Source organism: Cherax quadricarinatus, chromosome 26 (assembly GCF_038502225.1).
Source record: "Cherax quadricarinatus isolate ZL_2023a chromosome 26, ASM3850222v1, whole genome shotgun sequence".
Taxonomy (NCBI): domain Eukaryota; kingdom Metazoa; phylum Arthropoda; class Malacostraca; order Decapoda; family Parastacidae; genus Cherax; species Cherax quadricarinatus.
In genome coordinates this window covers 4,752,979-4,777,944 of record NC_091317.1, presented here as the reverse complement: position 1 = coordinate 4,777,944, position 24,966 = coordinate 4,752,979, and the positions used below count along the sequence as shown (strand labels likewise).

General features: G+C 42.5%; 2 protein-coding genes across 5 annotated transcripts in view; one reads left to right on the top strand and one right to left on the bottom strand.

Moving 5' to 3' along the window:
* Positions 1 to 5,178: 5,178 nt before the first annotated feature.
* On the bottom strand, positions 5,179 to 24,599 carry LOC128691626 (uncharacterized). 3 transcript variants are annotated; one of them, XR_011392430.1, is made up of 6 exons: positions 24,462 to 24,599; positions 13,083 to 13,176; positions 8,832 to 8,921; positions 6,729 to 6,890; positions 5,782 to 5,882; positions 5,179 to 5,253 (listed from the first exon to the last, which is right to left on the bottom strand). XR_011392430.1 is itself a non-coding variant. In XM_053780462.2 (6 exons), the coding sequence occupies exons 1-5, from the start codon at positions 24,465 to 24,467 to the stop codon at positions 5,823 to 5,825; spliced, it is 339 nt and encodes a 112-aa protein (XP_053636437.2). In that variant the 5' UTR covers positions 24,468 to 24,599; the 3' UTR covers positions 5,179 to 5,253; positions 5,782 to 5,822. The 3 variants fall into 3 exon arrangements, 1 of the variants encoding a protein (XP_053636437.2); XR_011392429.1 differs by having other exon boundaries at positions 6,810 to 6,890; XM_053780462.2 differs by having other exon boundaries at positions 5,782 to 5,890; positions 6,810 to 6,890.
* LOC128691625 (uncharacterized) overlaps positions 9,890 to 24,966 on the top strand; it is a 29,159-nt gene continuing 14,082 nt past the window's right edge. For both annotated transcript variants that reach the window (XM_053780461.2, XM_053780460.2), the window contains exon 1: positions 9,890 to 9,949. In XM_053780461.2, the coding sequence (XP_053636436.2) occupies positions 9,905 to 9,949 (45 nt within the window). In that variant the 5' untranslated portion in view covers positions 9,890 to 9,904. The remainder of the gene's footprint in view (positions 9,950 to 24,966) is intronic.

Here is a 24,966-nt window from a genome sequence, read left to right as displayed (position 1 = left end):
TTGTTTTCTGCAGCCCACTGAAAGATTTGGTTGATGTCCGCCTGGAGCTTTGCAGTGTCTGCAATGGAAGACACTGTCATGCAGATTCGGGTGTCATCTGCAAAGGAAGACACGGTGCTGTGGCTGACATCCTTGTCTATGTCGGATATGAGGATGAGGAACAAGATGGGAGCGAGTACTGTGCCTTGTGGAACAGAGCTTTTCACCGTAGCTGCCTCGGACTTTACTCTGTTGACGACTACTCTCTGTGTTCTGTTAGTGAGGAAATTATAGATCCATCGACCGACTTTTCCTGTTATTCCTTTAGCATGCATTTTGTGCGCTATTACGCCATGGTCACACTTGTCGAAGGCTTTTGCAAAGTCTGTATATATTACATCTGCATTCTTTTTGTCTTCTAGTGCATTTAGGACCTTGTCGTAGTGATCCAATAGTTGAGACAGACAGGAGCGACCTGTTCTAAACCCATGTTGCCCTGGGTTGTGTAACTGATGGGTTTCTAGATGGGTGGTGATCTTGCTTCTTAGGACCCTTTCAAAGATTTTTATGATATGGGATGTTAGTGCTATTGGTCTGTAGTTCTTTGCTGTTGCTTTACTGCCCCCTTTGTGGAGTGGGGCTATGTCTGTTGTTTTTAGTAACTGTGGGACGACCCCCGTGTCCATGCTCCCTCTCCATAGGATGGAAAAGGCTCGTGATAGGGGCTTCTTGCAGTTCTTGATGAACACAGAGTTCCATGAGTCTGGCCCTGGGGCAGAGTGCATGGGCATGTCATTTATCGCCTGTTCGAAGTCATTTGGCGTCAGGATAACATCGGATAGGCTTGTGTTAATCAAATTTTGTGGGTCTCTCATAAAAAATTCATTTTGATCTTCGACTCTCAGTCTGGTTAGCGGCTTGCTAAAAACTGAGTCATATTGGGACTTGAGTAGCTCACTCATTTCCTTGCTGTCATCTGTGTAGGACCCATCTTGTTTAAGTAGGGGCTCAATACTGGACGTTGTTCTCGATTTTGATTTGGCATAGGAGAAGAAATACTTTGGGTTTCTTTCGATTTCATTTATGGCTTTTAGTTCTTCCCGCGATTCCTGACTCCTAAAGGATTCTTTTAGCTTAAGTTCGATGCTTGCTATTTCTCTGACCAGTGTCTCCCTACGCATTTCAGATATATTGACCTCTTTTAGCCGCTCTGTTATTCTTTTCCGTCGCCTGTAAAGGGAGCGCCTGTCTCTTTCTATTTTACTTCTACTCCTCCTTTTTCTTAGAGGAATAAGCCTTGTGCATACATCGAGTGCCACCGAGTTAATCTGTTCTAGGCATAAGTTGGGGTCTGTGTTGCTTAGTATATCTTCCCAGCTTATATCGGTTAGGACTTGGTTTACTTGGTCCCACTTTATGTTTTTGTTATTGAAGTTGAATTTGGTGAATGCTCCCTCGTGACTAATCTCATTATGTCGGTCTGGGGCTCCGCGCATACATGACTGAACCTCAATTATGTTGTGATCTAAGTATATTGTTTTTGATATGGTGACATTTCTTATCAGATCATCATTGTTAGTGAAGATGAGGTCTAGTGTATTCTCCAGTCTAGTAGGCTCTATTACTTGCTGGTTTAAATTGAATTTTGTGCAGAGATTTAAAAGCTCGCGTGAGTGTGAGTTTTCATCAGGGCTGCCTCCTGGTGTTATTACTGCAACAATATTATTTGCTATATTCCTCCATTTTAGGTGCCTTAAGTTGAAATCCCCCAGGAGCAAGATGTTGGGTGCAGGAGCTGGAAGATTTTCCAGACAGTGGTCAATTTTTAACAGCTGTTCCTGGAATTGCTGGAATGTTGCATCCGGAGGCTTGTAGACTACCACAACGACTAGGTTTTGGTTCTCGACCTTTACTGCTAAAACTTCCACTACATCATTTGAGGCATTTAGCAGTTCTGTGCAAACAAGTGACTCTGCAATGTACAGGCCAACCCCCCTTCCTTTTGCCTGTTCACTCTGTCACATCTGTATAAGTTGTAACCTGGGATCCATATTTCGTTGTCCAAGTGATCCTTTATGCGGGTCTCAGTGAAAGCCACGAACATTGCCTTTGCCTCTGCAAGCAGTCCACGGATGAAAGGTATTTTGTTGTTTGTTGCTGGCTTTAGACCCTGTATATTTGCCAAGAAGAATGTTATCGGACTGGTGGTATTGTTGGTACTGGGGGGGGGGATTTTTTTTCCGGCATTAGTATCTGTATCTGTTGGTTTGGAGTGGAGGCCATCGACTGTGGTTCCACTCCAGGAATGACTGGATTTGGTGTACGATTTCTGCCATTTCCTGCCAGTTTTTTTTCCTTCCTGGCACTAAAAAACCTCTCCCTCTTGAGTGGCTGTGGCTACCCAGGTTTTCCCATGGCCTGGATGTTTTGTATCTTTTTGTCCCCTTTAGATGGTATGCCTGGAAATTTAAGTTATAGCACAGTCTTTCCTGTACTGAAGAGGTACACAGTTCAGGGTGAAAAAGCTTACAGGAAGGGAGTTTGCATTTTCCTGTTGTCATATGGGCATGGCATTTTCTAGGGTGGTCATAGTTGCACGTCCCATCTGTTTTTCCAGATTTCCCATGCCAGCAGATACCAAGTGCATAGTATGTGCACAGGCTTGGTTTCCGTTTGCCTTGGGTTTCTGTGACTGTATTCCCTGTTGGTGCATGTTTCCCTGTCTTCGTTCGAGAGTTATGCTGACTAACTTTAACAAAACGTCTGCAATGCCTAAGCTTGATCAAAAGTTTGTTGGTCCTTATCGAGTAGTTGAACATATCACTGGTAATAAGTATAAGGGTAGAGAAATTAGTACTGGTCAGTATAAAGAATCGCATTTAGATCATATGAAGTTAGTATGTGATGATAATGATGTTCCAACCCAGACTAATGTGACAGACTCTGACAATCCTCCTGATCCTGTACTCTCTACCTCTGATACTCAGTCAGACGATCAACCTGAATGTCGTTATTCCATACGTACACGACAGGTATTGAGAAATCCTCAAGTATCATTTGTTACTTCCAATTCAGATTTGCCTCAAATACAGCATGAGTTAGCCAGTGCAACAGAGTTTGATCCTCCCAGAGATGACACCCATTCTGCATATATCAATCTCACCCTAGCAGAGTTGGGGTTAAATGCAAATAACCTGTATAGATGAATAATTACAGTATCAACTTATCAGTATTCAAGAATTTTTTTGTGTGTTCACGTTCTCTCCGAATTCTGAGAGTTAACAGTCTAGATTTGAGTGCACCGAATCTGCCTTTCTGTTAAACACTTCTTTCTTTGTATATATTCCTTCCTCAGAATCCGTAGATCACATGAATACAGATCGATCGATCAAAATTTTTTTTTTATCACTTCTATTGTGTAATCCCAACGTTGAATTTCATTCGATGAGTTGTGCTATATTATACCTTGTAATGCGTTACAGTTTCATTACAGTTTCAGTTACGTAAGCTTCCATTCCAATATTCTACTTATGTATGTTATAATGTTCAATTGTTGTGTACTTTGACATTGTATAGAATCAGCCCAAGCCATACACCTGCCATCTCTAGTTTGTATTAGTTGTATGTCGGGACGACATACGTTAGCGTCGCCGAGCTCTCAGTAGTAGTACCAGTTCCTAGTAACCAATTACCAGTAACCAGTGTACCAGTAGATGACTCACTACCAACTGTCTGCATGAATCACTGACTGATTATTCATATTACTGCTGACCATAGCAGGATTTCAAACACCCTCACCCGTAGGCACTGTGGGTCAGTCGAAGATAGAGAGCAGAGAGAGGCAGGTCGGCTGTTGGTGCTTTCCCATACTTTCCGTTATATTATACGTACTACCAGCCTACGTGAGTATTCTTACCCCATCCACGTTATCGAAAACCCACTTGACAAGGGGACACAGGGACAAGGGGTCACAACTGGAAGGTGAAGACTCAGACGAGTCACAGGGACGTTGGGAAGTATTTCTTCAGTCATAGAGTTGTCAGGAAGTGGAATAGCCTAGCAAGTGAAGCAGTGGAGGCAGGAACCATACATAGTTTTAAGAAGAGGTATGATACAGCTCAGGAAGCAGAGAGAGAGAGGACCTAGGTAATGCACTTATGGTGTACTTAGATGACGTAATCGTCATGTCTAAAGACGTGGATACACACTTGAAAAGACTTGATGTAGTACTTGGTAAGCTTGAAGAAGCCAATTTAAAGATCAAACTGTCTAAATGTCAATTTTTCAGATCAGAAATTAAGTTTCTTGGTCACGTAGTCACTCCTAGAGGGGTTACGACTGACCAAAGTAAAGTAACTGCAGTACTAAATTTTCCAACTCCCAAAACTGCTGATGCCGTAAGATCCTTTGTGGACTTAGCAGGTTTTTATAGGTCTTTCATTGCCAATTGTTCTTCCATAGCTGCTCCTCTAACTGAGTTGCTTAAGAAAGATGCTCCTTTTGTTTGGACCTTCCATCAAGAAAGAGCATTCCAAACTCTAAAAGAAAAGCTAACATCTGCTCCAATTTTTAAATTTCCAGATTTTTCTAACCCCTTCTATCTGACAACTGATGCTAGTTCTATTGGCATAGGTGCCGTACTAGCTCAGAAGACTGATGGCAAGTACAACGCAGTTGCATTTGCTAGTCGAGTCCTTACGAAGGCTGAACGTAATTATACAGTAACTGAGCAAGAAGCTTTAGCAATAGTATGGTCTTTAAAGCACTTCCGAGACATTATTTATCAGTACTCTGTTCATGTCTTGGCAGACCATGCTCCACTGATACCTTTATTCCAGAACAAACAACCTACTGGAAGGTTAGCCAGATGGACCTTGACTATCCAAGAGTTCAATCCCACCTTTGAACACTTACCTGGCAAGTCAAATGTAGTCGCAGATGCCTTATCGCGACATGTTAGTATAGTAACTGCAGACCCTCCATTTAGTGCTATATTTATGTTGTTTTAAACTCAGTTCAAGACTTTTACCAGTTTGATAGTAATTAACTTTATCGCAAATTTTACAAAGAATCTTAAAGACTCATCTGTCAGCATTTGGTGGAAAATCTTCATCAAAAGTTTTTTTTTACTGTATCAAGATTTTTAAATACAACTTTGATATTAAAAGTCTTAATAAAAGAAGGGAGAAAAAAAACTACTTTTTCTTTCTTTTAAATCATTTATTAAACTTAGACATCCATTTATCGCTGAAATATTTAGTCATCATCAAGATCCTGAAATTAAATAGAAAAAGTAAGAAATAATTTGTAGGTCAAATGTAAAAAAAATAAACTGCAGACTGAGAAACAAAGATACAAATAATAAAAAAACATAGAAGAAGAGTATGTAACAACTATAAGAGCAAAATAGGTAATAAATGGGAATTATCTCCAAGAAATGCTACGTTGGAATTATATCTCAGTAGGTCAGTATGAAGAGAAACTTCTAAAAGCAAAAACAAAAAAAATGTGTACAGACCTGAAGCCAATTTTCTTCAAAATATCATGTGAATAGACTAGACAAAGTTGTTCTTGAAGATTTCATTGAAACTATACCTGGTGTTATGTATATTTTATTATAAAATGTAAAAATGTGTGTGTGTGTGTGTGTGTGTGTGTGTGTGTGTGTGTGTGTGTGTGTGTGTGTGTGTGTGTGTGTGTCGATGTGTGTGTTTCCGTGAGGGTGTTAGTGCATGTGTATGTTTGTGTGTGTGTGAGAGAGAGAGAGAGAAAGAGAGAGAAAAAAGAGAGAGAACACTTCACCTGTCTAGGAATAGCTGTGATCACTAACGCAACTGTTGGTATCATGGATGGTCTGGCAACATCTTTTCAGTTGACAGAGTGTTGCTTCCCTGGTTGGTTCCCTGTAGGTCTGATATAATCAATATCAAAGTGTATGTATTCACACACACACACGCCTATATGTATATATATATATATATATATATATATATATATATATATATATATATATATATATATATATATATATATATATATATATATATATATATATATATATATATATATATATATATATATATATATATATATACATATATATATTATATATATACATATATGTATATTATATATACATATATATATATATATATGTATATATATACATATACATATATATATATATATATATGCATATATATAATGTATATATATATATATATATATATATATACATATATATATATATATATATGTATATATAGATATATATATATATATATATATATATATATATATATATATATATATATAGATATATATGTAGATAGATAGATAGTATCAATAACAACACTGCCCGTCTCATGGTGAGCGACAATCACATGATGCTCTCACCCACAGGACCACCAAATCCTACAAGAATCACGTGCCTAATAGGTAAAATTGGTCGATTAGCAATATCTCATTTAAAATTAAGTCCTTTCTAATATTTTTTCTTATACTTTCAGAGATATATTTTTTAGCATTTGTGTTAATGTAAAAATTAATAATTTTGTACCAAAAGAATCTTCGAAAAGTTACCTAACCTTATTATAACAAGCGCAATTTAATTCAGCCTACTCCAACTAAATATGTTTTAGATAAGTTTACAATAATTTAATAATAAACAAACACAGTGAAATATATTATTTTTCGTTAGGTTCAGAATGATTTTTGCGAAATTATTGCAAACACAAATTATCACTTGCCTTAATCAGCAAGAAGAGCGTTGCTATTTATGCCAAAATCACAGTCCTACATCCAAATAAACAAAACTTGAGATAACCTACGACTTTGTTTTGGAGATCCAGCGACACTGGATTTAACTTTGGAGCCCATCATTCCTGTGTTGACCAGGGCACTGCGCACATCTGCAGTAAAACAAATGAGAAGCAAAGATTTTTCATGTATCATTTCTACACCTTATTTTCCGATGTTCATGGTATTGCCTCGCGACTGTTGACTAAGTAATTGCATATTTGTAGTTACATGAATCAAATCTCAGATCTTTGTTTTGGCTTACAAACTGAGCAAAATGCAGGCTCCTGTCTTCATGAGCTCTTTTGTGCTCATTCTTAAAGCATTATGATCCTACTTTTACGATTTAGCTGTCTAAATCGTTCCTCTTTGTGATGATTCTAATGTAAAGAAGTATTAACTAATATCCCTTCATTTCCCCTGTTTTTAACTTTAAGATTTACCCTAATGAACTAGTTTCCTGTATGTTGAACATCCTGTCCATGTGTGAGTGTGTGTACTCACCTAATTGTGGTTACAGGGGTCGAGACTCATTTACTGGCCCAGCCTCTTCATTGACAGCTACTAGGTCCTCTCTCTGCTCCCTGAGCTTTGCCATACCTCGTCTTAAAGCTATGTATGGTTCTTGCCTCCACTACATCACTTGCTAGACTATTCCACTTCCTGACAACTCTATGACTGAAGAAATACTTTCTAACATCCCTTTGACTAATCTGAGTCTTCAACTTCCAAGAGTGACCCCTTGTTTCTGTGTTCCCTCTCTGGAACATCCTGTCTCTGTCCACCTTGTCTATTCCACGCAGAATTTTGTATGTCGTTATCATGTCTCCCCTAACCCTCCTGTCCTCCAGTTTCGTCAGACCGATTTCCCTTAACTTTTCTTCGTAGGAAATTCCCCTTATCTCTGGAACCAGCCTTGTTGCAAACCTTTGCACTTTCTCTAATTTCTTTACCTGCTTGACTAGGTATGGGTTTCAAACTGGTGCTGCATACTCCAGGATGTTCCTGACGTGCACTGAGTATAGAGTCATGAACGATTCCTCACTGAGGTATCGGAACGCTATTCTCAGGTTTGCCAGGAGCCCATATGCCACAGCAGTTATTTGGTTAATGTGGGCTTCCGGCAACGTGCTCGGTATTATACTCACCCCCAGATCTTTCTCCTTGAGTGAGGTTTGCAGTCTTAGGCCACCTAGCCTATACTTTGTCTGCGGTCTTCTTTGCCCTTCCCCGATCTTCATGACTTTGCATTTGGCGGGGTTAAATTTTAGGAGCCAGTTGCTGGACCACGCGCCCACCCTTTCCAGGTCTCTTTGTAGACCTGTTTGGTCCTCATCTGATTTAATTCTCCTCATTAATTTCACATCATCTGCAAATAAGGACACTTCTGAGTCTATCCCTTCCATCAGTCATTTACATATACCAAGAATAGCACTGGTCCTTTCACTGACTCCTGTGGGACCCCGCTCGTCACTGGCGCCCACTTTGATACATCATCACGTACCATGACTCATTGTTGCCTCCTTGTCATGTATTCTCTGATTCACTGCAGTGCCTTTCCTGTTATACTCATCTGATCCTCTAGCTTCTGCACTAATCTCTTGTGAGAAACTGTATCGAAGGCCTTTTTGCAGTCCAAGAAAATGCTATCGACCCACCCCTGGTGTGTGTGTGTATGTGTGTGTGTGTGTGTGTGTGTGTGTGTGTGTGTGTGTGTGTGTGTGTGTGTGTGTGTGTGTGTGTGTGTGTGTGTGTGTGTGTGTGTGCGTGTGTGTGTGTGTGTGTGTGTGTGAAGTCGTATTTGTGTGTAGGCATTGAAAATATGCAGACTTTTATAGTATAACTATGTCTAACTGTCTTTTAATTCAGTGTTTTCAGAAACTATTCAACTATTCAGTTGATCCTAATTAATTATAATTAATTAAGTTGCTGCATCGTTGATGCTTGTTAACATATATCATAATTTTTTTTGTACTTCCCGTATTAAGTATTTTAAACGTTTTGTGGTCGTCCTTACGTTCAGTACCTTCACAGTTACAGCGGCTTCTACTCACGTGACTCGCTGTGAGCTGTTGAGTCTCCTGTCATTTGAGACTTGAGCGAACTGTCAAGTGTGGTGTCGCCAACCCCGTAACCACCGAATTCTGTGGGTAATTAGTTTTATCTGAGCACCTGTACATATATATACATATATATATATATATATATATATATATATATATATATATATATATATATATATATATATATATATATATATATATATACAGAGAGAGAGAGAGAGAGAGAGAGAGAGAGAGAGAAGAAAATAAAATAGCCAGCCCCAAGCTTCTTCTAGTCGCCTAGAACAGGTCATGTGACTTGAGAAAATACGCTTCACAGTGGATAAAATACATATAGATTCCTATTATTCTCTGTAACCCCTTAATTGATAAAAGAAAAGAAACGAATGTACTGTTTGCTCTCTGGGATTCTGGAAGGCTCCCTGGGGTACTCAGAAGTGTCTCTTCATATATTCCTAAATATATTCCTAAATATTCCTATATACGGTGTGGATGTGGGTGCCCCTAAACTAATTTCATTCTACTTCCCGTTTGGTGAACTAGCCTCCACGAGCAGTATTTTATGTTACTGTAACTACAAACGAGTGGTACTGAATGAATAACAACACTGCGACTGCTCGGAAGCACCCACACCAACGTATGTCCTCAGATCAAAATAAAACACCTAGCTCTTCCAAGTGCTTGGTTATTGTAGGATTGCATGGTCCTGTGAGTTAGAGCTTCATGTGTGATTTTCGCTCACTATGAGGGGGGCCAAAACGACGTGGGTTCGAATCCTCGGCTAGTCGCAGTATTGTTATATACAGTGGTCCTCCGCTTTTCGTAGTTCCCGGCAATCGTAAAATTCGCCAATCATAGAGGTATTTTCGTATAAACATGGACTCGCTTTTCATAGGTTGACTCGCGAGTCGTAGTTCGTCCGGGATGCGTACCCACGGCGTGAGCCAGGGCGGCAGCCAGTCTGGCATTGTTCACCAGTGAGCGAAGGTCCCCTCACGTGCTCCAGCGAAATATTTCATAATATTCCAGTTATTTTAGTGCTTGCAAGTACTAAATAATCTACCATGGCTCCAAAGAAAGCTCCTAGTGCCAAGCCTGTGGTAAAGAAGGTGAGAAATACGATTGAATTTAAGAAAACCATCATTGAACAATATGAAAGTGGTACAAGTGTGGCCGAACTGTCCAGGATGTATAAGAAACCCTACACAACCTTATGTTCCATAGTGGCCAAGAAAAATGAAATAAAGGATGCTGTTGTTGCAAAGGGAGTAACTATGCTGACAAAAATGAGATCACCAGTACTGGAAGAGGTTGAGAAGTTATTATTGGTGTGGATAAATGAGAAACAATTAGCAGGAGATACTCTTATGACTTCGTTTATTTGTGAAAAGGCTAGGCAGTTGCATGAAGATTTGGTAAAGAAATTGCCTGCAAATAGTGGTGAAGTGAGTGAATTTAAGGCCAGCAAAGGCTGGTTTGAGAGATTTAAGAACCGTACTGGCATACACAGTGTGGTAAGGCATGGTGAGGCTGCCAGTTCGGACAACAAGGCGGCTGAAAAATATGTGCATGAATTCCAGGAGTACATAGAGGCTGAAGGACTGAAACCTGAACAAGTGTTCAATTGTGACGAAACAGGCCTCTTTTGGAAGAAAATGTCAAAGAGGACCTTCAATACACACGAGGAAAAGGCAATGCCAGGACACAAGCCTATGAAAGACAGGCTGACGCTTATGTTCTGTGCTAATGCTAGTGGGGATTTCAAAGTGAAGTCATTACTAGTGTACCATTCTGAAAATCCCAGAGTGTTCAGGAAAAACAATGTTATGAAGAGTAAATTGTGTGTGTTTTGGAAATCTAATAGTAAGGCATGGGTCACGAGGGAAATTTTCGTCGAGTGGTTCAATGAAGTGTTTGGCCCTAGTGTGAAGGAGTATCTCCTGGAAAAGAAATTGGATCTCAAGTGCCTGCTAGTAATGGACAATGCACCTGCTCATCCTCCAAACTTGGATGACCTAATTTTCGAGGAGTTTGGGTTCATCACAGTAAAGTTCTTGCCCCCGAATACCACTCCTCTCCTCCAACCCATGGACCAGCAGGTTATTGCAAACTTTAAAAAACTCTACACAAAAGCAATGTTTCACAGGTGCTTGACTGTGACCACAGACACTCACTTGACCCTAAGAGAATTTTGGAGAGAACACTTCAGCATCCTCCACTGCATAACCCTTATAGGTATGGCTTGGGAGGGAGTGACTACCAGGACTTTGAACTCTGCCTGGAGAAAATTGTGGCCAGATTGTGTCGACAAGAGGGATTATGAAGAATTTGGGTCTGACCCTAATGAGCCTATGTCTGTTGTAAAATCTATTGTGGCACTGGGGAGTTCCATGGGGTTGGATGTGAGTTTGGAGGATGTGGAAGAATTGGTGGAAGACCACAATGAAGAGCTCACCACTGAGGAGCTGCAAGAGCTTCAGCAGGAAGAGCAACACATCGCAGCTCAGAATCTTGCTGCAGAGGAGGAGGAAGAGAGATGGAAGAAGGTGCCTTCTTCAGAAATTAAAGAGACTTTTACTATGTGGGGTAAGATGGAAAGCTTTATGGAGAAACATCACCCTAACAAGGTTGTTGCAAGCCAGGTTAGCAACATGTACAGTGACAAAGTCTTGGGCCATTTTAGGGAAGTGTTAAAGAGACGCCAGTAACAGAGCTCTCTCCACAGTTATTTTGTGAGACAGGACTCCGGTGACTCTCAAGGTGGTCCTAGTGGCATTAAGAAACAGAGAAGAGAAGCAACCCCAGAAAAGCAAATGGTACCTGAGGTGTTAATGGAAGGGGATTCCCCTTCCAAACTATAAACAATCCACTCTCTCTCCTCCTCCAGTCTCCCATACACTAAGAAGAATCTCCAATAAAGGTAAGTGTTATGCTGTTAATGTTTCATTCATCATTTCCCATTGTATTGTTTATGTACTACATGCATATTTCATGTTAAATTTTTTTTGTTTTAATACTTCTGGGTGTCAGGAACGGATTAATTGTATTTACATTATTTCTTATGGGGAAAATTGATTCGTAAATCGTAAATTTCGTTTATAGTAACGGCTCCAAGAACGGATTAATTACGAACAACGAGGGACTGCTGTATATATATGTATATATATATATATATATATATATATATATATATATATATATATATATATATATATATATATATATATATATATATATGCAGGATAAGCCACGGGAGGGTGGAAATCTTTAGTTCAAGTACTTTCACACTTCTCAGTGCGTCATCAGGAGCTGATATTGCAAGGGAGCAACCAAAGCAGGGAAAGAGATCTCAGAGTAGTGTCTAAGGGTAACCGTGGCTGGTGACACCTACTCTGAGACCTCTCTCCCTGCTTTGGTTGCTCCCTTGCAACATTGCACAGCTCCTGATGACTCACTGACAAGTGTGAAAGTGCTTGGGCTGAAGATTTCCACCCCCCTCCCGTGGCTTGTCCTGCATAGTTATGCTCGCCCGTGTGCGATTGTTTGCACACACACACACACACACACACACACACACACACACACACACACACATATATATATATATATATATATATATATATATATATATATATATATATATGTATGTATGTATGCATGTATGTATGCATGTATGTCACATATGTATGTATAAGAACACATATCAATGAAAGGTGAGTACCCACATAAAGACAAAAAAAAACACCAATGATAGAGTGACTGTATATGTCTTCCTCCATCTGAGATAACCCTCAGTAGATAAATGTAAGTGAAGTTGAAGTATTTAATATGGGAAGGTCAGTACACATCTAATTTAGAATGAGTTTAAAATGCTGAAAGAGTATCACAGTACTTGTGTATAGGAATAATAAAAGCAAATAAAGAGGTATAATAAAATATTTAAATTTATGTTAACATAAGCACGTTCAGAAAATAATTATAGAGGACTAATTCATAAACTTCAGTCAGAACTGATGATTTAATTTATACGGTATTAGACGTTATGCGATGTATACTGAAAACAGAAGACAGCTGAAATGCACAAAGCAGAGTTGAACACAGAAATGGGTGAATTGTGTGCAGCAAACAGACAGAAATGATTGACAATTAAAAAAATTTTTAACACCTTGAACAGTAAGTCACAAATCATTAGGTTAAAAACTAGTGAATTTGATGGGGCATACTACAGATGGTTGTTCTCACCGGAATGTGCAGGCTGAGACATGCCATGTAACTGATCCTTGGCAGGAGAGGCAGCGGGCAGCATGAAGACACCAGCAATAAACACCACACTGAGCTGTGCCAGCATGACACATATAAGTCAAGACTTAACGAGGCTCTCAGAAAATATACATAGGGTTGTTTTGTCATACTTTTTTTTATTTAAGAGATATTTCATGCTTGCAAGTGTATTCATGTATCGCATTAAACTTTTTTTCAGCGTATGCTTCTTCTCTCTGGAACTTAAAAAAGAGGAGCCTTGATGTCGGTGAAATGTACTTGATCTAAACAATGGGAGTAAACCTACCATTCCTCGGCTCAAACATGATTGCCAGACATTTCTCTCTCTCTCTCTCTCTCTCTCTCTCTCTCTCTCTCTCTCTCTCTCTCTCTCTCTCTCTCTCTCTCTCTCTCTCTCTCTCTCTCTCTCTCTCTCTCTCTCTTTCTTTCTCTGTCTCTCTCTCTGTCTCTGTGTCTCTGTCTCTCTGTATGTCTGTTTGTCTGTCTCTCTGTCTCTGCCTCTGTCTCTGTCTCTCTCTCTATCTATCTTTCTATCTATCTATTTATCTATCTATCTATCTATCTATCTATCTATCTATCTCTATCTCCTGTTTTACTTCTGTTACCTACTCATAGAACTCCAATAGGTTTGTAACGCAGGATTTCCTTTCCCTGAAGCCTTGCTGGTTGTCATGAATTAGTTCATTACTTTCTAGGGGATCCTCCGCTATTTTCCTGATAATCTTCTTCATAACTTTACATACAATACATGTCAGCGACACTAGTTTATAATTTAGTAGAGCCTGTCTCTCTCCTTTCTTAAAAATCAGGACAACATTTGTTGTCTTCCACACCTCAGGCAGTTGCCCTGCTTAGATAGATTTATTGAAGATTGTTGTTAGTGGCACACAGAGTGCATCAACTCCCTCTTTCATGAACCCAAGGAGAGATGTTACATGGGCCTACCGCCTTCGAGGTATCTAGTTGCCCTAGCAGTTACCTCACCTTCTCCTCGGTTGTGTGCAGTGTGTCCAGCACTTGCAGGTGCACCCTACCACGTCGGTTTGCTGGGAGCTTCTCAGTCTCCACTGTGAATACTTCCTTGAATCATGAGCTGAGCTCTTTATATTTCCTGATCGTTCCCTGTGTCAGATTTGGCTTTTGATGCTATGTCATTCTCGTATTGACACTGGGGTTTTCTCCTTGTTCATGCATATTCATTTCTGGCTCTTCGGCTCAACTCCTTGTTTTCCTGGATCTGCCTTCTATACTTTTCCCATACTTTTACTTGGCTTTGGCCTCTCCACACCCGGTAAACCATGAGCTCAATCTGGTCTTCCTTTTTATATCTGTTTCACCTTGGTACGAACTTTTCCACCGCCTCCCTGTACTTTGTGGTGTACTCACCTATTTGTGGTTGCAGGGGTCGAGTCCTAGCTCCTGGCCCCGCCTCTTCACCGGTTGCTACTAGGCCCTCTCTCTCCCCGCTCCATGAGCTTTATCAAACCTCGTCTTAAAACTGTGTATGGTTCCACTACGTCATTTTCTAGGCTATTCCACTGCCTTACAACTCTATGACTGAAGAAATACTTCCTAATATCTCTCTGACTCATTTGTGTCTTCAACTTCCAATTGTGGCCTCTTGTTTCTGTGTCCCCTCCCTGGAACATCCTGTCTTTGTCCACCTTGTCTATTCCACGCAGTATTTTATATGTCGTTATCATGTCTCCCCTGACCCTCCTGTCCTCCAGTGTCGTCAGGCCGATTTCCCTTAATCTTTCTTCATAGGACATTCCCCTTAGCTCTGGAACTAACCTTGTCGCAAACCTTTGTACTTTCTCTAGTTTCTTGACGTGCTTTATCAAGTGCGGGTTCCAAACAGGTGTTGCATACTCTAGTATGGGCCTGACATACACGGTGTACAGTGTCTTGAATGATTCCTTACTAAGGTATCGGAATTCTGTTCTCAGGTTTGCCAGGCGCCCATATGCTGCAGCAGTTATCTGATTGATGTGTGCTTCCGGAGACATGCTCGGTGTTATACTCACCCCAAGATCTTTCTCCTTGAGTGAGGTTTGCAGTCTTTGGCCACCTAGCCTATACTCTGTCTGTGGTCTTCTGTGCCCTTCCCCTATCTTCATGACTTTGCATTTGGCAGGATTAAATTCGAGAAGCCATTTGCTGGACCAGGTGTCCAGTCTGTCCAGGTCTCTTTGAAGTCCTGCCTGGTCCTCATCAGATTTAATTCTCCTCATTAACTTCACATCATCTGCAAACAGGGACACTTCTGAGTCTAACCCTTCCGTCATGTCGTTCACATATACCAAAAATAGCACTGGTCCTAGCACCGACCCCTGTGGGACCCCGCTCGTCACAGGTGCCCACTGTGATACATCATTACGTACCATGACTCGTTGTTGCCTCCCTGTCAGGTATTCTCTGATCCATTGCAGTGCCCTTCCTGTTATATGCGCCTGATGCTCTAGCTTCTGCACTAATCTCTTGTGAGGAACTGTGTCAAAGGCCTTCTTGCAGTCCAAGAAGATGCAATCAACCCACCCCTCTCTCTCTTGTCTTACTTCTGTTATTTTATCATAAAACTCCAGAAGGTTTGTGACACAGGATTTGCCTTCCGTGAATCCATGCTGGTTGGCATTTATACTCCTGTTCCGTTCCAGGTGCTCCACCACTCTCCTCCTGATAATCTTCTCCATAATTTTGCATACTATACACGTCAATGACACAGGTCTATAGTTTAGTGCCTCTTTTCTGTCTCCTTTTTTGAAAATGGGAACTACATTTGCCGTCTTCCATACCTCAGGTAGTTGCCCAGTTTCCAGGGATGTGTTGAAGATTGTGGTAAGTGGCACGCACAACATATCTGCTCCCTCTCTAAGGACCCACGGAGAGATGTTGTCCGGTCCCATTGCCTTTGAGGTATCGATGTCCCTTAGCAGTTTCTTCACCTCCTCCTCATCTGTATGTATGTCGTCCAACACTTGTTGGTGTATTCCTTGCTGGTGTCCCCATCTGGTCTGTCCCCCCAGAGTCCTTCCTGTCTCTACTGTAAATACTTCCTTAAATCTCGTGTTGAGCTCCTCACATACCTCTTGATCGTTTCTTGTGAGTTCTCCACCTTCTTTCCTCAGCCTTATCACCTGGTCCTTGACTGTTGTCTTCCTCCTAATGTGGCTATACAGCAGTTTCGGGTCAGATTTGACTTTCGATGCTATGTCGTTTTCATACTGTCGCTGGGCCTCCCTCCTTATCTGCGCATACTCGTTTCTGGCTCTTCTACTAATCTCCTTGTTTTCCTGGGTCCTATGCCTCCTGTACCTTTTCCATTCTCTGTTGCACTTAGTTTTTGCCTCCCTACACCTTCGGGTAAACCAAGGACTCGTTTTGGTCTTCCTATTATTTCTGTTTCCCTTGGGAACAAAACTTTCCTCTGCCTCCTTGCACTTTGTTGCCACATATTCCATCATCTCGTTTACTGATTTTCCTACCATTTCTCTGTCCCACTGAACCTCCTGCAGGAAGTTTCTCATACCTGTGTAGTCCCCCCTTTTATAGTTTGGCCTGTCCCCTTCAGTTCCTGTTACCTTCTCCACTTGTAACTCTACTATATAGTCAAAACTCAGAACCACATGATCGCTAGCTCCAAGGGGCCTCTCGTAAGTGATGTCCTCAATGTCTGAACTGCTCAGGGTGAACACAAGATCCAGTCTTGCTGGCTCATCCTCCCCTCTCTCTCTCTGGTTGTGTCCCTGACATGTTGATGCATGAGGTTTTCAAGTACCACATCCATCATCTTGGCTCTCCATGTTTCGGGACCCCCGTGTGGCTCCAGGTTTTCCCAGTCGATCTCCCTGTGGTTGAAATCGCCCATTACCAGTAACTTTGCTCTGCTCGAGTGAGCTCTTCTTGCCACCTCAGCCAGTGTGTCCACCATCACCCTGTTGTTTTCTTCGTACTCCTCTCTTGGCCTCCTGCAGTTCTGTGGTGGGTTATACATCACTCCAATGACTACTTTATGTTCTCCGGACTGAATTGTACCTACAATGTAGTCTCTTTCTCCAATCATGTCCATGCCTTCCATTTCCTCAAATCCCCATTGGTGTTTTATGAGCAGTGCAACCCCTCCTCCCCCTCTACTCCTTCTATCTTTCCTCAGGATCTGATATCCTGTTGGGAAGATTGTGTCTGTTATTGTCTCAGCGAGTTTTGTTTCTGTGACTGCTATGATGTCTGGGGATTTTTCACTGATTCTTTCATTCCACTCCTCATGTTTATTCGTTATTCCATCCGCGTTTGTGTACCAAACCTTTAGTTTCTTTTCTATCATTGTGGTCATGCAAGAATATTGGGGTTGGGGGAGCGAGAGCCTTGGTGGGGGCCTATATGGGGCTGTGGTGTAGGTGGGGTTTGTGTTGATGGGGGTGGGGTCAGAATGCCCATAAGGGACAGCTGTTGGGGTGAGGTTTGTGATATGGGGGTTGGTGGCAGAGGGAACAGTGAGTGGGTTGTAGTATAGGTTGCTCAGTTGCGTTGGGAATGTCGCGGGTGGAGTCTTTTGGTGGGAGATTCTGTGGGGTGTGTTTGCCACCATTTTGTGGTGTGTGTGTGTGTGTGTGTGTGTGTGTGTGTACTCACCTAGTTGTACTCACCTAGTTGAGGTTGCGGGGATCGAGTCCGAGCTCCTGGCCCCGCCTCTTCACTGATCGCTACTAGGTCACTCTCCCTGAACCGTGAGCTTTATCATACCTCTGCTTAAAGCTATGTATGGATCCTGCCTCCACTACATCGCTTCCCAAACTATTCCACTTACTGACTACTCTGTGGCTGAAGAAATACTTCCTAACATCCCTGTGATTCATCTGTGTCTTCAACTTCCAACTGTGTCCCCTTGTTACTGTGTCCAATCTCTGGAAGTGTGTGTGTGTGTGTACTCACCTATTTGTTCTCACCTATTTGTGGTTGCAGGGGTCGATTCACAGCTCCTGGCCCCGCCTCTTCGCTGATTGCTACTAGGTCCTCTCTCTCCCTGCCCCATGAGCTCTATCATACCTCGCCTTAAAACTATGTATGGTTCCTGCCTCCACCACATCACTTTCTAGGCTATTCCACGGCCTGACTACTCTATGACTGAAGAAATACTTCCTAACATCCCTTTGATTCATCTGAGTCTTCAACTTCCAATTGTGACCTCTTGTGTCTGTGTCCCATCTCTGGAACATCCCGTCTTTGTCCACCTCGTCTATTCCGCGCAGTATTTTATATGTCGTTATCATGTCTCCCCTGACCCTCCTGGCCTCCAGTGTCGTCAGGCCGATTTCCCTCAACCTTTCTTCATAGGACAATCCCCGTAGCTCTGGGACTATTCTTGTTGCAAACCTTTGCACTTTCTCTAATTTCTTGACGTGCTTGACTAGGTGTGGATTCCAAACTGGTGCTGCATACTCCAGTATGGGCCTGACGTAGATGGTGTACAGAGTCTTAAACGAATCCTTACTGAGGTATCGGAACGCTATCCGTAGGTTTGCCAGGCGCCCGTATGCTGCAGCAGTTATCTGATTGATGTGCGCCTCAAGAGATATGCTCGGTGTTATACTCACCCCCAGATCTTTTTCCTTGAGTGAGGTTTGCAGTCTTTGGCCATCTAAACTATACTGTGTCTGCGGTCTTCTTTGCCCTTCCCCAATCTTCATGACTTTGCATTTGGCAGGGTTAAATTCAAGGAGCCAGTTGCTGGACCAGGCTTGTAGCCTGTCCAGATCTCTTTGTAGTCCTGCCTGATCCTCGTCCGATTCGATTCTTCTCATTAACTTCACATCGTCTGCAAACAAGGACACTTCTGAGTCTATCCCTTCCGTTATGTCGTTCACGTATACCAAGAACAGCACAGGTCCTAGGACTGACCCCTGTGGAACCCCGCTTGTCACAGGCGCCCACTCTGACACCTCGTCGCGTACCATGACTCGTTGTTGCCTCCTTGTCAGATATTCTCTGATCCATTGCAGTGCCTTTCCTGTTATGTGTGCCTGGTCCTCTAGCTTTTGCAGTAACCTCTTGTGAGGAACTGTGTCGAAAGCCTTCTTGCAGTCCAAAAATACGCAGTCGATCCACCCCTCTCTCTCTTGTCTTACTTCTGTCACCTTGTCATAAAACTCTAGTAGGTTTGTGACACAGGATTTTCCTTCCCTGAAACCGTGCTGGTTGTGAATTATACACTTGTTTCTTTCCAGGTGCCCCACCACTCTCATCCTGATGATCTTCTCCATGACCTTGCATACTATACACGTTAGTGATACAGGTCTGTAGTTTAGTGCCTCATGTCTGTCTCCCTTTTTAAAAATTGGGACTACATTTGCCATTTTCCATACCTCAGGGAGTTGCCCAGTTTCAAATGATGTGTTAAAGATCTTTGTTAATGGCTCACACAATATCTCTGCTCCCTCTTTAAGGACCCATGGAGAGATGTTGTCTGGTCCCACCGCCTTTGAGGTGTCAAGTTCGCATAGCAGCTTCTTCACCTCCTCCTTGGTTATATGTACCTCATCCAGCACTTGCTGGTGTGCCCCCCTGTTCTGATTTCTTGGAGTCCTACTGGTTTCCACTGTAAATACCTCTTTAAATCTTGTGTTGAGCTCCTGACATACCTCTCGGTCGTTTCTTGTGAATTCCCCATCACCCTTCCTCAGTCTGATTACCTGGTCCTTGACTGTTGTTTTCCTCCTGATGTGGCTGTACAACAGCTTCGGGTCAGTCTTTACTTTTGATGCTATGTCTATTTCATATTGTCTCTGAGCCTCCCTTCTTATCTGTGCATATTCGTTTCTGGCTCTTCGGCTGATTTATTTATTTTCCTGAGTTCTCTGTCTTCTGTACCTTTTCCATTCTCTAGTACACCTAGTTTTTGCCTCCCTACACCTTTGGGTGAACCAAGGACTCGTTCTGTTCTTCCCATTATTTCTGTTTCCCTTGGGAACAAACCTCTCCTCTGCCTCCTTGCATTTTGTTGCTACATAGTCCATCATTTCTTGTACTGGTTTTCCTGTCAGTTCCCTCTCCCACTGAATGTCTTGAAGGAAGTTCCTCATGCCTGAGTAGTTCCCCCCTTTTGTAGTTTGGTTTTTCCCAGCCTATTCCTGCTACTCTCTCCACTTGGAGCTCAACTATGTAGTCGAAGCACAGAACCACATGATCACTAGCTCCCAGGGGCCTTTCATACATGATACCCTCGATGTCCGAACTACTCATGGTGAATACAAGGCCCAACCTTGCTGGTTCATCCTCTCCTCTCTCTCTGGTAGTGTCTCTAACATGTTGATGCATGAGGTTCTCCAGTACCACATCCATCATCTTGGCTCTCCATGTTTCGGGACCCCCATGGGGCTCCAGGTTTTCCCAGTCAATCTCCCTGTGATTGAAATCACCCATAACTAGTAACTTTGCTCCCCCCATGTGTGCTCTCCTGGCCACCTCGGCTAGTGTGTTGATCATTGCTCTGTTGCTCTCATCGTATTCTTCTCTTGGCTTCCTGCAGTTCTGTGGTGGGTTGTACATTACTGCAATTATCACCTTATGTCCCTCAGACTGGATTGTTCCTACTAAGTAGTCCCTTTCGCCCATGCCATCCATTCCTTCCATTTTCTCAAAACCCCACTGGTTTTTAATGAGCAGTGCAACTCCTCCTCCCCCTCTCCTCCCTCTGTCTTTCCTGAAGATTTGATATCCGGATGGAAAGATTGAATCTGTTATTATTCTGGTGAGTTTTGTTTCTGTGAGTGCTATTATGTCTGGGGATGTCTCTTTGATTCTTTCGTGCCACTCCTCATACTTGTTTGTGTGTGTGTGTGTGTGTGTGTGTGTGTGTGTGTGTGTGTGTGTGTGTGTGTGTGTGCGTGTGTGTCTGTGTGTGTGTGTGTGTGTGTGTGTGTGTGTGTGTGTACTCACCTAGTAAGGTGAGTACACACACACACACACACACACACACACACACACACACACACACGCACGCACACACACACACACAGTTCCAGAGATTGGACACAGTAACAAGGGGACACAGTTGGAAGTTGTGTGTGTGTGTGTGTGTGTGCGTGTGTGTGTGTGTGTGTGTGTGTGTGTGAGTGTGTGTGTGTGTGTGTGTGTGTGTGTGTGAGTGTGTGTGTGAGCGTGTGTGTGTGTGTGTGTGTGTGTGTGTGTGTGTGTGTGTGTGTGTGTGTGTGTGTGTACTCACCTAATTGTACTCACCTAATTTAGGTTGCAGGGGTCGAGACTCAGCTCTTGGCCCCGCCTCTTCACTGATCGCTACTAGGTTCTCTCCCTCTCTGCTTCCTGAGTTTTGTCATACCTCTTCTTAAAACTATGTATAGTTCCTGCCTCCACTACTTCACTTGCTAGGCTATTCCACTTCCTGACGACTCTATGACTGAAGAAATACTTCCTAACATCCCTCTGACTCGTCTGAGTCTTCAGCTTCCAATTGTGACCCCTCGTTTCTGTGTTCCCTCTCTGGAACAACCTGTCTCTGTCCACCTTATCTATTCCAAGCAGTATTTTGCATGTCGTTATCATATCTCCCCTGACCCTCCTCTCCTCCAATGTCGTCAGTTCGATGTCCCTCAACCTTTCTTCGTAGGACATACCCCTGAGCTCCGGAACTAGCCTTGTTGCAAACCATTACACTTTCTATAATTTCTTGACGTGCTTGACCATTTGTGGGCTCCAAACTGGTGCTGCATACTCCAGTATGGGTCTGATGTACAGAGTGTACAGTGTCTTGAACGATTCCTTGCTAAGGTATCGGAACGCTATTCTCAGGTTTGCCAGGCGCCCATATGCTGCAACAGTTATCTGGTTGAGGTGTACCTCCGAAGACATGCTCGGTGTTATGGTCACCCCAAGATCTTTCTCCTTAAGAGAGGCTTGCAGTCTTTGGCCACCTAGCTTATACTGTGTCTGCGGTCTTCTTTGCCCTTCTCCGATCTTCGTGACTTTGCACTTGGCAGGGTTGAATTCAAGAAGCCAGTTGCTGGACCGCGTGTCCAGCCTGTTCATGTCTCTTTGAAGTCCTTCCTGGTCCTCATCTGATTTAATTCTCCTCATTAACTTCACATCAACTGCGAACAGGGACATCTCTGAGTTTATCCCTTCCATCATGTCATTCACATACACCAAAAATAGCACTGGTCCTAGGACCGACCGCTGTGGGACCCCGCTCGTCACAGGTGCCCAGTGTGATACCTCATCCCGTACCATGATTCGTTGTTGCCTCTCTGTCAGGTATTCTCTGATCCAATGCAGTGCCCTTCCTGTTATATGAGCCTGATCCTCTAGTTTCTGCACTAGTCTCTTGTGAGGAACTGTGTTGAAGCCCTTCTTGCAGTCCAAGAAAATGCAATCAACCCACCCCTCTCTCTCGTGTCTTACTTCTGTAACTTTGTCATAAAACTCCAGAAGGTTTGTGACACAGGATTTGCCTTCCATGAATCCGTGCTGGTTGTCGTTTATACTCTTGTTCCTCTCCAGGTGCTCCACCACTCTCCTCCTGATAATCTTCTCCATGACTTTGTATACTATACACGTCAGTGACACTGGTCTGTAATTTAGTGCCTCTTTTCTGTCTCTTTTTTTAAAAATGGAACTACATTTGCGGTCTTCCATACTTCCTTTAGTTACCCAGTTTCAAGGGATGTGTTGAAGATTGTGGTTAATGGCACATAGTATATCTGCTCCCTCCCTGAGGACCCACGGGGAGATGTTGTCCGGTCCCATTGCCTTTGAGGTATCAAGGTCACTTAGCAGCTTCTTCACATTCTCCTCAGTTGTGTGCATATCATCCAGCACTTGTTGGTCTATTCCCTGTTGGTGTCCCCCTCTGTCCTGTCTTCCCAGAGTCCTTCCTGTCTCCACAGTGAATACTTCCTTAAATCTCGTGTTGAGCTCCTCGTATACCTCTTGATCGTTTCTTGTGAGTTCCCCACCTTCTTTCCTCAGCCTGATCACCTGGTCTTTGACTGTTGTCTTTCTCCTAATGTTGCTAAACAGCAGTTTCGGGTCAGACTTGACTTTCGATGCTATGTCATTTTCGTACTGTCACTGGACCTCCCTACTTATTTGTGCATTTTCGTTTCTATCTCTTCGACTGATCTCCTTGTGTTCCTGGATCCTTTGCCTTCTATTCCTCTTCCATTCTCTAATGCACTTAGTTTTTGCCTCCCTGCACCTTCGGGTAAACCAAGGACTCGCCTCCATGCATTTTGTTGTTACATATTCCATCATTTCATTTACTGACTTTCCTACCATCTTTCTGTCCCACTGCACCTCCCGCAGGAAGTTCCTCATACCAGTGTAGTCCCCCCTTTTATAGTTTGGCTTTTCCCCTTCGACTCCTGTTACCCTCTCTACTTGTAACTCTACTATGTAATCAAAACTCAGGACTACGTGGTCACTAGCTCCGAGGGGCCTCTCATATGTGATGTCATCAATGTCTGAGCTACTCAGGGGTGAACACAAGGTCCAGTCCTGCTGGTTCATCCTCCCCTCTCTCTCTGGTAGTGTCCCTGATGTGTTGATGCATGAGGTTTTCCAGTACCACATCCATCATCTTGGTTCTCCATGCTTCGAGGCCCCCATGAGGCTTCAAGTTTTCCCAATCGATCTCCCTGTGGTTGAAATCACCCATAACCAGTAACTTTGCTCTGTACGATTGAGCTCTTCGTGCCACCTCAGCCAGTGTGTCCACCATCGCTCTGTTGTTCTCATCATATTCCTCTCTTGGCCTCCTGCAGTTCTGTTGTGTGTGTGTGTGTGTGTGTGTGTGTGTGTGTGTGTGTGTGTGTGTGTGTGTGTGTGTGTGTGTGTAAGTTTTAAGAGTCAGTCATATAATAAAAAGTAAGAACAAAGAATTAGTTACCCATGTATTGTTAAACATGTATGGACGACTTATAGGTCGTCACCTCATACTTTTATTTCCCCCATAAAGTGAGGTACCTGGGTGCTGGTGAAGGTTTTTTGATATTAGGAATAAAAGCTGCCTTCCTACTCTTAGGATCAAAGCTGATTACCTTTACTTTTCCATGAATTTTGTCACCTATGCTAGTTTAGCGCTGCATCCTACATAATTTGTGTGCAATATGTTTATTTACCAGAATTCACAGTGTTACGTTCCTGCAATACTCAAGCTCATCATCCCCATATGCTGTACTGTATATAAGCATGCAAGTAAACAAATTTGACTACTAAAACATACGCGCGGTTATATATTGTTTTTATGGACACAATAAAGTGATTTATTAAAATATATTCATGTGATTTCTCATGACAAAGTAAAATGTAAACACTTCAAAAGCTTACCATCATAACTGTTTTAATTCTGATTAACTTCTGTGCTACGAATTAGAGATGAGAACAGCAGGGGAAGTGAACAGAGTGTGTGCACAGTAATAAAGACTGCTACAATACCTGACGTCCAGGATATATACTTCAGGCGTTTATAAACAGCTGCGTGATGTTATTGGCAAACTGGAGAACTTTAAATTATTATTTTATGTTTCATATTTTACATATGGGACGTCTCTCTTATTTCCATATTTCTGTTTCCCTCTGGGATACTGATCAGCATCGGAAAGTGTTCATTTCTCGTTTATTGTTAATGTACGCCTTAGACAGGGAAGTGTAATGTCACAATGGCTGTTTAACATATTTATAGATGGGGCTGTAAAAGAAGTAAATGCTAGGTTGTTGGGGAGAGGGATGGGATTAAATTATGGGGAATCGAATACAAGATGGGAGTTGATACTGATGATACTGTGCTTTTGAGAGATTCAGAAGAGAAGTTGTATAGGTTAGTGAACGAGTT